This window comes from Sabethes cyaneus, chromosome 1 (genome assembly GCF_943734655.1).
Source record: "Sabethes cyaneus chromosome 1, idSabCyanKW18_F2, whole genome shotgun sequence".
NCBI classification, from domain to species: domain Eukaryota; kingdom Metazoa; phylum Arthropoda; class Insecta; order Diptera; family Culicidae; genus Sabethes; species Sabethes cyaneus.
The window spans coordinates 20998099-21010536 of NC_071353.1; the positions used below are offsets into that span (position 1 = coordinate 20998099).

The following is a 12438-nucleotide window of genomic DNA, read 5'->3' on the forward strand; positions in this document are numbered from 1 at the left end:
GTCTGTCTGTCTGTCTGTCTGTCTGTCTGTCTGTCTGTCTGTCTGTCTGTCTGTCTGTCTGTCTGTCTGTCTGTCTGTCTGTCTGTCTGTCTGTCTGTCTGTCTGTCTGTCTGTCTGTCTGTCTGTCTGTCTGTCTGTCTGTCTGTCTGTCTGTCTGTCTGTCTGTCTGTCTGTCTGTCTGTCTGTCTGTCTGTCTGTCTGTCTGTCTGTCTGTCTGTCTGTCTGTCTGTCTGTCTGTCTGTCTGTCTGTCTGTCTGTCTGTCTGTCTGTCTGTCTGTCTGTCTGTCTGTCTGTCTGTCTGTCTGTCTGTCTGTCTGTCTGTCTGTCTGTCTGTCTGTCTGTCTGTCTGTCTGTCTGTCTGTCTGTCTGTCTGTCTGTCTGTCTGTCTGTCTGTCTGTCTGTCTGTCTGTCTGTCTGTCTGTCTGTCTGTCTGTCTGTCTGTCTGTCTGTCTGTCTGTCTGTCTGTCTGTCTGTCTGTCTGTCTGTCTGTCTGTCTGTCTGTCTGTCTGTCTGTCTGTCTGTCTGTCTGTCTGTCTGTCTGTCTGTCTGTCTGTCTGTCTGTCTGTCTGTCTGTCTGTCTGTCTGTCTGTCTGTCTGTCTGTCTGTCTGTCTGTCTGTCTGTCTGTCTGTCTGTCTGTCTGTCTGTCTGTCTGTCTGTCTGTCTGTCTGTCTGTCTGTCTGTCTGTCTGTCTGTCTGTCTGTCTGTCTGTCTGTCTGTCTGTCTGTCTGTCTGTCTGTCTGTCTGTCTGTCTGTCTGTCTGTCTGTCTGTCTGTCTGTCTGTCTGTCTGTCTGTCTGTCTGTCTGTCTGTCTGTCTGTCTGTCTGTCTGTCTGTCTGTCTGTCTGTCTGTCTGTCTGTCTGTCTGTCTGTCTGTCTGTCTGTCTGTCTGTCTGTCTGTCTGTCTGTCTGTCTGTCTGTCTGTCTGTCTGTCTGTCCCTATGTTCCTTATAGAATCGAAAACTACTGAACCGATCGGCGTGAAATTTTGCATATAGTGGTTTTGTATTTTCTTTCTAATTGATGTAAATCGATGTAAATTTCACCGATTTACATCAATTAGAAAGAAAATACAAAGGAATACGATGACCAAAACAATTGAAGCATATATAGTGGTTTTTGGGGCCAGGGAAGGTTCTTGTGATGGTTAGAGATATTTCTCCCCACTAAGAGGGGGGGCTCCCATACAGATGAAACACAAATTTCTGCATAACTTGAGAACTAATTTAATTTTCTCTCTGCTAATAATACACAAATTGAAGCAGAGTACTTATCTTGAGTTTTCTATTGACTTTCACCGTCACGACGCGGTGTACGTCACCCCAGGAATTGACGTTAGCCTCTCGGTACAGCTCCTTGGCTCTATGGTCCGTCTTGGGAGCGCGCAACAGCTGCATACGAAGATCTTGTTCATTTTGACAATCACGAAACCTTCGTACGAATCTGAAACCACCCCTTCGATGGGGCCCATAACCTGTATTGCAGCCAGCTCGATCAGTTTCCCAGCTTTGATTGCGACATCACCCAACTATTGCGCTGTCGACTACCACAACCGTTGTTGTGCTGTGTGGGTCACATCCATCACTGCTGGCCCGCATTCGCTTTTCGATATGATAGGCATTGGAAACCTCCCGCCGTGTGTGTGGAAATGTTAGGCACATAGAACGAAAAACTGAGTCTCACATTCGACGTAAACTGAAATGCATAAAAATTGATGAACACGTAAAAAAGATTACATATATTATCCCATTAAATAAAACGTAAATAGTGTAAATCGTTTTTAATGATATAATTTTACATCAAAGCAAATGTAATAAATAAGCCCAAATGTATGCAACACACGATACAACGAAATTTTATATTGTGAAATACCACGTAATTTCATATGATTTGCGATGTACCATTTATGTGCATGTCAAAAGACGTAAATTCGAAGTAGGCAGGAAATGAGTTGTTTGAACTAGGTTGAATTATCACAAATCCACGTTCAAATTCTTTCTAAACGATGACTATAAATCAAATATCATACAAATCGAATCCTGTGTGGCTTGCACTTCTGATGTGATCTAATGTTTTTTTTCTCCGCAGCTGCCTCGAAACATGTGTCAATAAAATAGTCTGCAAACTGTTTTATCGTACTATATTTACATTCAAATTCAAAACAAACTTTGCTGGTGTATATTAATAGAGAACCACAATAAAGCGTATTTTCGATTAGCTGTATATACAAATTCGATCTGATGCCCGATCGGATTCAATTAGTATGCATTGAATCGATTCCAACCAAACAGCAAAAAATCTACGCACTCCACTACGTGTTATATAGACAACAAAAACAAAATACCCATTCCGAAGAGTAGCATTTTGTTGATCATCACTCGATAGATATACAGCAAAAATGTGTCTCGCATTCACCGACTATCGGTCATGCACTCACGAATAATGGAAACATGTCGCAGCAAAATCTATCCAATTCAGCACATATGCATAATTAATCCAGAATAAAAGCCCAAATAAGACTTTTTTGTTGGATATTGCTTCCACATGATATCTCAATCGCTGTCACACGTACAAAACAAATCTATACCTACGCATACACGCAATCACAGCACTGCAGCGCAGCCCATCCGTAACCAGGATGGATATTTTTATGCATTTTTAAAAAAATAGATGGCTCCGTCAATCAACGTCGGCTATTATCCGGTCCGGCCCGATGCGTGGCCAAACCAGAACGTCAGCATTAATTTAAGTTCTTCGGAATAACTAACGAACCTAGCAGCGACCATCAAAAGGCTTTCAGAGCTAGTGGCTTTCGCCATACTGTCAATTACCGTGCGTCACCACCGTCAATTTGTTAATATTCCCGCATTCCCCGTCAAAATAACCCCCGGGGCAATTGCATATTGTCTTCGATTGTTAAACGTCGTTTCCCCCACCGGAATCATAACGCGATGGCCCAAAAAAAATATTCAAAGTAAATAAAATTTTATTATACAAAATACCTTTTTACGTATTCCCCTGTTCCACATTAAATCAAATAAAAAACGAATATCTTCCGGTTATTCAAGCTTCTGATAGTTTCTGCCGCTACACGTCGTTTTTATCTTCCCAACCGAGGAAAGGTTGCTGTTTCGTTCCAAAAATCGGATTTTCATTGTCGAACTGGTTTCGATGGAGCCGCGAGGTGTATAGTAAAATCGTGAACAAAAATTTGAATTTCAACATCTGACTTTTTTAAGCAAATTATTTTAAAATACCGGCAGTTGGTGTAGCTAACGAAAGCGATATACCACTGTTAAGTGGATTACGAGGCAGATTTTTTTTTTGTCACCACGTTTGACCATTATCTCTGCACCGGCTGCTGGGCACATTTGTGTGCATTCCCGGTTCTATGGGAGGTACGAGCAACAAAAAAATCACTGCTCTTTGCACATACAAAAACGGGGCACTCCTTCTTCTGTACGGTGCAAAAATTAATAAATGCAACAACCGCCGGCAGGCGAAAGAGCAAAAAAAGCGTCCTTCAACCAGCCAACATAAAAAATGCACTAGAAAAAAAAATACATTTTTATCTACCGCAGCGCAAGCCGGCAGAGCAGCATGACCGAATTTTTCACAGTTTTTCTTTTTTTGTTGTTGCTTTTTCTCCCTCCCGAACAGACATTGAAAGCATCCCGACGGTGAAGCAAGTGGCTGTGGCCAGGAAAAACGTTACCCTCGCCTGCCCGGGAGTCAGCGAGCACTCGCTAGTGGACCGGCTGGTCTGGCGGACGACACGGACCGTAGCCGAGTACATCAGCGGACTGCCGCTGCTGGTCGGTGCCAATCAGAGAGTAAGTATGATATTCTACACTGCACTGGCGTCTTTTTTTCTAAGTTTCTTTGCTATTTCGAATCCCATGTGAGGGTGTCATGTTGGCGATCTAATGAGGTGCGATGAAACCGACAGGATATGTATGATGAGGCTGCAATGAAAAGGTAGCTCTTGCTCAAGCTGAAATGCTGTCGACTTGCCCGGTTGTGCGAGGGACAGCTTTTCAAACTTTTACTAAGACACTAAGTGGACTACGAACTACGAACTCGTTTGCTATATTGTAAGAAAGTGTCTTGAAGATTTTCGGTAAATTTATCTAGCTATTGCTAACCCTAACCTAACCCAAAAGGAACGATTTTAAAACATTTAACCGTAGGTAAATAAATTCCATTTAGGCATGATGTACAAAAGGATCTATATCTACCGTAGATCTTGACTCAAAAAGAGTGACCAACAAGAAAGAATTTGGTGTTTATGCGTCTTTTTCAACCAACTTAAGTGGTATGAAGGTAAGCGGTCTACAGTTGGGCGTCGCCTCTTCTTCAAAAAACACAATCTTCAAGGTCTCATCATCCGTTTTGCGAGCTGCCTTCGAGACGACCATAGTCGGCACCATGACTGCTCGAACGAGTTGCTCCCATTATCCACCCAAGTTGGCGCAGCCAGTAAATTGCATTTCCAACTAGTCTGACCTAGTGCGCGTAGCCAGAAGTTGGCGGTTATTTCGTCCAAAGATTTGGAAATAAAAGTGTGCTTCCTGGCAAAACCTCGAATGCCACTTTGCCCGTTGTGTAAACTACCTTGCCATCAAAGTGCTAAGCCGAAGAGTGGTTTGCGTAGTGCCTCCGGGTGTCTATCCGCCGGTTCGTTATAAGGCCTCGATTTAATTAAGGGTCGCTGCTTGTTATTGAGCCACGAAAAACTTAACCTTAAACTCTAGTAACTGGAGCTGCTAAACGGTTTGTGGATCCTCTTCTGTTAAGACGGGACGGCGCTGCCTACTTTTCCTGAGCATCGAAATACAACCCTGGAGCACCCTAGATTCCTCTATTCCTGATGCCGGCGAAGCTGTTCAAAAGATTCGTTTTCGTCGCACTGTCGTTCGGCATGTGCGGCTCGCGGTAGCCTACCAACTTCTGCCAGATGTACTTCAATCTGGATGATAATTTAGAATCCAAACCTAGAACTCGTGACTCATACCTCTCCGCACCTCATCGCTTTCAGTATCAACTTCGTACGGTGGTGTATGGTTCTCGATCGTTGCATTTTGCCCAGGGCAAAGCTGGGTCGATTTCCTGTTCGAATGCGGGCTTTTGTCTCCTTTGAGCCTCCACCTTTCATGCACTTGTTACACAACACATTTATTTTTAGCCTATCTTCATATACACTGTATTGTGTCTAGCGCAGATGTCCTCCGCCGTCGTAAAGCTTCTGGCTATGAGTCATGAACGATGCGGTAACGTTTTTCAGTAAGGGCGAAAACTCCTTCTGCGAATGCTGTTTTTGAGCGATCTTTCATAGAAGTTCTTCGACTCTCCTCACTCGTCCTTAGTGAGGACTCCCAGCAGTAGATTTGCCTCCCTTTTCTTTCGATGATAGTAGTCCACGTAGCGACATACGAATGTTCGCTATTCGCTGAAGCTTTTTCCGAGAGTCTTTCAAATGGGATCCACTCGCGACGTGAGACGTTACAGGAGTACGGAGTCTGAGCGAAGTTCTCCTTTCGTCGGTGCAAACTTACGCTGAATTGTCCAGGAAGTTTCGGGTTCTAACAGAAAGCCAGGGATTTACTTCGCAAGCTACTATCCACCGTACATTTGCGTTGTTTGGTCAGCAACAACTAATTAAGATGGGAGGAATGTCTGATATTAATATTATTTGAGTGAACTGGAAAATTTCGATATAGACCAAAAATATATCGGGTTGTACAATGCATGGTGGGGTTCGCACCTACGATCTTTCCATTAGTACTTAACTGTTTTACTAACTAAACCACCGGCGCCCGTTATATCAGGTAGGCTAATACTTAATTTTGTTAATATCCTCTCAATATTAACCCGCATACGCATTCCTCTGCAATTGTATTTTTTTTTATGACGGGCGCCGATAGTTTAGTAAGTAAAACAATCGAGGACCAACTGAAAGATCGTGGGTGCGAACCTTACCTGGCATTGCACAACTCGATATATTTTTTGTCCATATCGAAATTTTCCAGTTCACTCAATTAATCATTCTTCTCATCAGACATTCCTCCCTTTCCAAAAACAAAGCGAAGTTTTACTTAATTAGAATTAGAACATATTTCGCATTACTCGTTCACGCATTTAACCTCATTTCTGTTACTTTTTTCTCTTTTCTAGTCCCGTTTTTCACTTTTTGTTCTGATCTTCTTTTCGGTACAGTTTTCTTGGTTTTTGCCTTCACTTTTTTCTTTTTCTTTCCGTTTTTCCTCTTTTTCACTCGTGTTTCTTTTTTTTTGTCCCGTTTTTCCGCATTTCATGTCTCATTGTTTCCTCGTTTCCTTTGTCGGCTTTCTTTTTTTCTCTATCGCTGTTCTTTTGTTCTCTTTTGATTACTCTTATTTACTGTTTCCCTCACTTGTTTCGTTTTTCTCTTTTTTTCGTTTCGTTTTTCCACCTTTTCTATCACATTTTTTATTTCCTGTTTTTTTCACTCGTTTTCCCTCTTTTTCTCGTTTTTCTTTCTTTTTTTCTGTCCGCTCTCCTCTCCTGTCCCGTTTTTCACCCTTTTCAGTCCTGATTTTCCTTTTGTTTTGTTCTTTTCTTTCATTTTTAGGCCCGTTTTTTCTTTTCCATTTTTTGTTTTCATCCGTTCCGTTCTTCTTATTACACCCTGCTTTTACTCCTTTCTGTCACGTTTTGTCTATCGTTCTGTCCCATCTGTCTTTCGTTTTCATTTCCTTTTCCTCTTTTTCATTTTTTCCGTATCTGTTCGGTTTTTTCTCCTTTTCCGTTTAATTTGACCTAATTTTTTTTTTCGCTTTACTAGTTTTCTTTATTATTTTTCCTTCTTTTCATGCATTGTCCTTTTTTCTCTTCCGTGATCCCTCTTTTTCTGTTCAGTCTCCTTTTTTTACCTCGTTTTTTCATTTTCTTTCGTTTTTGTCGATTCCTCTTTATTCTCTTTCTAGGTGCGGTTCCCCTCTCCCCCTTAATAGTAGCACGGTTTTTCTTTTGGTTTTCTTTTTTTCTTGACAGTTTTTGTTCTTTATCTCTCGCGTTAATCCTCTTTTCCGTTTTTTTCTCGAAGAGTAGCAAGAAACAGATCGAACGGTAATCCATCTGTAAACTTGCTGTGAAAGTTTAGATGCATTTTTATAAAAAAAAACTACTTAGATAGTGAAATGTAAATTTTTAGTAAATATTCAGGAAAACTGCGGAATTCGAACATAACTCAAGAGCAACAAAAAATGTTATCATGAAAGTTTTGTCATTAAAAACTTAGAAATTGTCAAACTAGAAAAACATCGCTAGCGTTATGTTTAAGATACGACCGGTTGGCGTAGAACTACGTTTTGCGGATTCTGTGATGAAAGCTTGAATACAAACAAACAACACAAGCAGTTGAGTCGTTTAGTTGAGTCAAACAGTCGAGTCAAGCAGTCGAGTCGAGCAGTCGAGTTGAGCAGTTGAGTTGAACAGTTGTTTCAAGCAGTTTATCTGAGCAGTCTAAATAAGCAAATTGATTCGATCATTTAAGTCGAGCAGTAGAATCAAGCAGTCGAGTCGAGCAATTCTGTCGAACAATTGATTCGAACTATTTATTGATTCGAGAAATCGAGTCGAGAAGTTGAGTCGAGCACTTGAGTCAAGCAGTCGATTCGAACGGTCCAGTCGAGCAGTTGATTCGTGCAGGTGAGTCGAGCTATAAAGTCGTGCAGTCGAGTTGAGTCGGGCAGCTAAACCGGCAGTGGACTCGAGTTGCTGCATCTTTTGTGGATGGTATGCGGATGGTATGTGGTTGCTAAACAAGGGGGAAGGGGAGGTCCAAAGAGGTAAAAGTGGCTGCGATTATCTTGCATTAAGTTGTGTGAGTGGTCCAAATCTAAAAGAGTATGTATAAACTCAAATTCATGGTTGTTTACTTGACCTTTATAGTGTAGTTAGGCATTAAAAACGGTAGTCTTTGCAATAAACGCAAGGAATGGTAGACAAGCTAATGAAATCAAATGTATTTCATAGTATCATAGAGTGAAGTAAGACATGAAGGAGAAAGAGCGGAAAATTAGATGAAGCAAAGTCATTGAAGCAACACTTGCTAGGTTTATAATTTATTTGTTTTTACTAAGCTAATGGATCCGCGCGTTACAGCAGTTTAGTATGCCACCATCCCTGGTGGAATTGCGTTATTTTTAGACACAAATTGTGTCTTATCCACGCATATTATAGTCAACTACCCAATGAGAAGTTTAAATAGTTGTCTACCCGCGACGGGGATTTCCGTGATTCCGACATCCCCTTTGATCAGAGGCCACCATCCTTTTGTCTTCTTAGGCGAGCGAGTGTGAGAAGTGAAGCATCGAAAGCTTACTCCACTGACGCAAGCCTACGAGAAACAACTGCTGGTACTGTGTGCATTGTGTGCATACATTCTGCTACCTACACACTCGCGAGTGTACAGCCTTGTAACGATTGGATTAGATCGGCTTTGATAAAACCAAGATTAACGCCTTTAATTAGCCTACTACGAAACTAAATAAAGCTTTCGCCCGAATACCCAGATAACCCTCATATGCCCATCAGCCCGATCGAAAGCAATTATCTTCGGGAAATTCGATGCGAATTAGAGTATAGAGAGTTTCAAATGACTTCCAAAGACAAGCGACAAATGAGTTATGATTATAATTAAATGTCGATGATTGGTCTACTCAAGGCCACCCAAAATAAAAGATCGGTTTGGGAAATGCGAACAATTAGACGCAGCTTCACTTTTGTTCAAGTGCTGGTCTAGAAAAGTTTAGTCGCGTGATCGCGGATTTTTAACACTTAAAGTTAAGACAAATTTAGCAGTAGTGAAAAGAAGATAAAAGTCGCGAGTGTTGAAAAAACCCCGACTATTAATTATTTAGCAAAGGCTAAAAGTGTGCGAAATCGTTAAAATCTGAAGGTAAGAATTACCTTCAATTTGGTAGGTTTTAGACCGCCATTGTAACTACCACGTTTATAGGAACCCATAAACGTGGGTGCTAATCTGGAGTGCGAGGCCGGAAAAGCTAATTCCGGATCAAATTGGACCAGAACGAATACCGGTTCATCCGTGAAGCAGCCTAAACTACGCTACTGAAGTTTCCCACCCGCTCGAGAAAAAACCAGCCGCTTCGCCGTAAAGCTTCCTGGGTTGCGGTGGCAAGGAACGCGACCCGGTAGAGCACCGGACTATGTGGACATCGTTGGGATACCCACCAGCAGTCGAGACACCCACCGTGGTGAAACCATACCCGTGTTGGGTTTAAAAATGGACCAATTGTTATGTGTAGACGATAAGAAGTGCACTAGAAGCTAAGATACGAACCATGGTTTGTCGCCAAGGGCGAAAACATTTGTAAACCTTCTGCTAAATAGATTTAACTTTGCGCGTACGATATTCGAGGGCTATTAATAAATGATGATACTTAAATCAGAGTTGGTACAGAAGTGAAGATCTTTTAATACGTAGGATTGTTCGTCGCGTTTGTTTTAGTACGATTCAAATTTGTTGAATCTGAAACTTAGTTGTTGGTTAGCTTCGTAGAAGGTCTTTGAGGTTTTAAATACTCGCCCCGAGATAAGAGTCCTCGGTCGGGCATCCCTATCCATCTTCCGCAACGGTCTTTCGGATACGAAAGTGGCGCTTAAGCCGTTGTAGGCAAAGGCATTTAAAAACCTTTCTGGTCAGTCCGGGCATAGGGAGAATTGGCATGTAACGCTTGGTTCAGTATCTGTAAAATCAAAAGCGTTACAGCCTCATAGCAACTTTCTGCACAGCCTGCCGACGAAGTCAAAGCTCACGAACTGTCAACAGGTCGTGAGCACAAGCGGCACACTAGAATGTATTTTGGAAGATTTTGCTTTGCTTCTTTTCTTCTTCATTTTACACCTTCGCTTACACACGCGGATAAGAGTGCGAGCCACTGCGAGCGATGATAGGCATCAACTGCTGGGTCGCCATGACGAGCGTGAGCGACGACCGTGGTTGATAACTAAATACACACTGGCAAAAACTTGTTGCAGTGCATGAGAACATCAGAAAAGGAATCCGAAAGAAGTGCTCTTGCATATGTATTCGTTAGAACGAAATCGTTCGTGATAGAAAATTGGACCACACGAATGCGGGCTTTACAACACTACCTTTCGGTTTGCAAATTCTTATGATACAAAAAATAAAGCTTTTTTCTTCATTTGGACATATCCCCCTAATTAGCTTTCCTCGGTCAGCGCCCCTTTTGTATACAGCAACTTGTACGTCTCTCCGAAGGTAATGAAAGAGAAACAAAGCCTTAATTTCCTATAATGCTCTACCCCCGTAGTTGTGACCCTTCCATCTTTTCACACACTCTTCCTCTTATCTCCCAGCAACTTGTATAACTTTTAACGGTCCAAACGCAAGATAATCGCAGCCACTTTTACTTATTTGGACCCCCCCCCCCCCCCCTTTTTAGCGACCACCCCCTTTTTATCGACCCCTGTGCTGATTCACTAATGTCAAGAAACATGTACTCCAAGTTTACTGAAGAACAGTCAAGGCGTTCCGGAGTTATGGCGCAAGTCGTTTACTTTTATATACTTAAATCTGTTAAAACCCAACATATTCAAAGTTGATTTATTTAAGATAGACAAAAATCCCCTATCCAATTTTTTGATATTATGCACAGAAACCAGAAACGCAATCAACCAATTTTAATTCTACTTGCATCTTTCTAAGATACTAACATTTGAAAACGGCCTATTTTTAACACAAAATTTGATACAAGTGTAGAAGTAAAGTAGATAGCCAGTTTCTTTTTTCACCAAAAGTTGCGTCTTATTGAGCCTCAAAAGTCATGTGAAGAAGTGTTTTGCGAGAAATGCAAAAAAAAAAGTTATGGAGAAAAATCGCAAAACAGCAGAGTCGCCCTAACTTGATTCAGGAAAAACGCCCTAATATGGAAAAGGCTTGAGATAGAGGAATTCTGTCACCTGCAATATTGCTCAAAATACTTCAAGCTATAAAATTGCTGAAGTGAGTCACGTTCTATCTTGTTTCGTTTTGAAGATAATTTCTGGATCTTGGTTAATTTAAGGGTCACCCTAAAATAGCTCATGCCAAAAAGCGGCATCCTAAATCAAGATTTTGTTGTTAACACATAAATAGTCTAAAATCAACGACTACTGAGCAAGCAATTTATTCCATTTAATTTGGATTTCTGGACCACAGTGCAATCGAGTCAAACAGTTCAGTCGAGCAGCCTAGTCAAGCAATAAAGTCGAGCAGCGACGTCGAGTGCTTAATTCAAACAGTTATGTCAAACAGTTAAGTCGAGCAGTGAAATCTAGCGGTCTAGTCAAGCAGTTGAGTCGAGTAGTCCAGTCGAGCAGTTGTATCAAATAGGTCTAGTCGGGCAGTTTAGAAATTTTGAATCGGACGGTTTAGTCAAGTAGCCTAGTCGAGCAGTCAAATAGTTGAGTCGAGCAGTTTAATCAAGCTGTCCTGTCGAACCGTGAATCGAACAGCCCAGTCGAGCAGTTCAGTTGAGCAATCCAGTCGAGTAATCAAATCGAGCAGTCTAGTCGGCCAGTTGAGCAATCGAGCAGTTCAGCAAACGACCAGTGAGGTGACTGAGAATGGAACCCATTGCTACGAAAGCATGACATCCTGTCAGGCACCTGTTTTTATTTACCGATAAGCCTCTTATGACGTGCTGTCAGAGATCTGGTTTTGGGTACAGACAAGCCTCTTATATATATACCATAGACCATAGACCATAGAATATTATTATTATAAAGTAGAGCTACATTTTTAGCATTTAAACATTTATTCTTCCCTAACAGAAAAAGTAAGCCGACTGCTATACGTCGCTGGAAAAAGAAAAAGGATTTTAAAGTAATATAAAATGGAGTGTATATGGGCAAAAGTAGAACAATCTCACCAAAATCCTAGGAATAAAATATATTTGCGTCGTTTGATTTGTATCAGTGCATCTAATATCCAATAATTAATTTGATTTTTCCTTCGGATATCCATGTGCATCATTTAAACTTGTTATGGCCAAAGTTTTCAAAGTGTGACTCAGCCGTTTACCACAAGGCCCGTTGCCCATTAGATCAGGCAGCCGGAAACCACGCAACATCGCACCCTCTAGCTTAGCTACTCAATAGAGTGTTACCGGGTATGGCCGCGTGGAGGCGCTCTAGGTAGGAGCTTGGGCTGGCAAGAGTTGTGTCGGTCGCTCTCTCGTTTGCCTTCCCCATTTCGTACCCAATTGAATTTGGAATTGAAATTGAGCATAAAGTAGGTTAGTTAGAGTATCTTTTTATATTAAGACTCTTAATAATAGACTCTTAATTTAAGAGTATTACGTATTACCTATTTGTTTACAATCATTGCTATTCAAGTGATAGCGAGATCTAAGTCCGGACTGCATCTCTAAT

The 12438-nt window shown here is 41.5% G+C and overlaps 1 protein-coding gene across 1 annotated transcript in view; it reads left to right on the top strand.

Annotated features, from left to right (window-relative positions):
- The window catches only part of LOC128745466 (tyrosine-protein phosphatase 99A-like), a 199996-nt gene that overhangs the window by 88378 nt on the left and 99180 nt on the right, over positions 1–12438 (top strand). The window contains exon 2 of the mRNA XM_053842542.1: positions 3658–3830. Within this exon, the coding sequence (XP_053698517.1) occupies positions 3658–3830 (173 nt within the window). The remainder of the gene's footprint in view (positions 1–3657; positions 3831–12438) is intronic.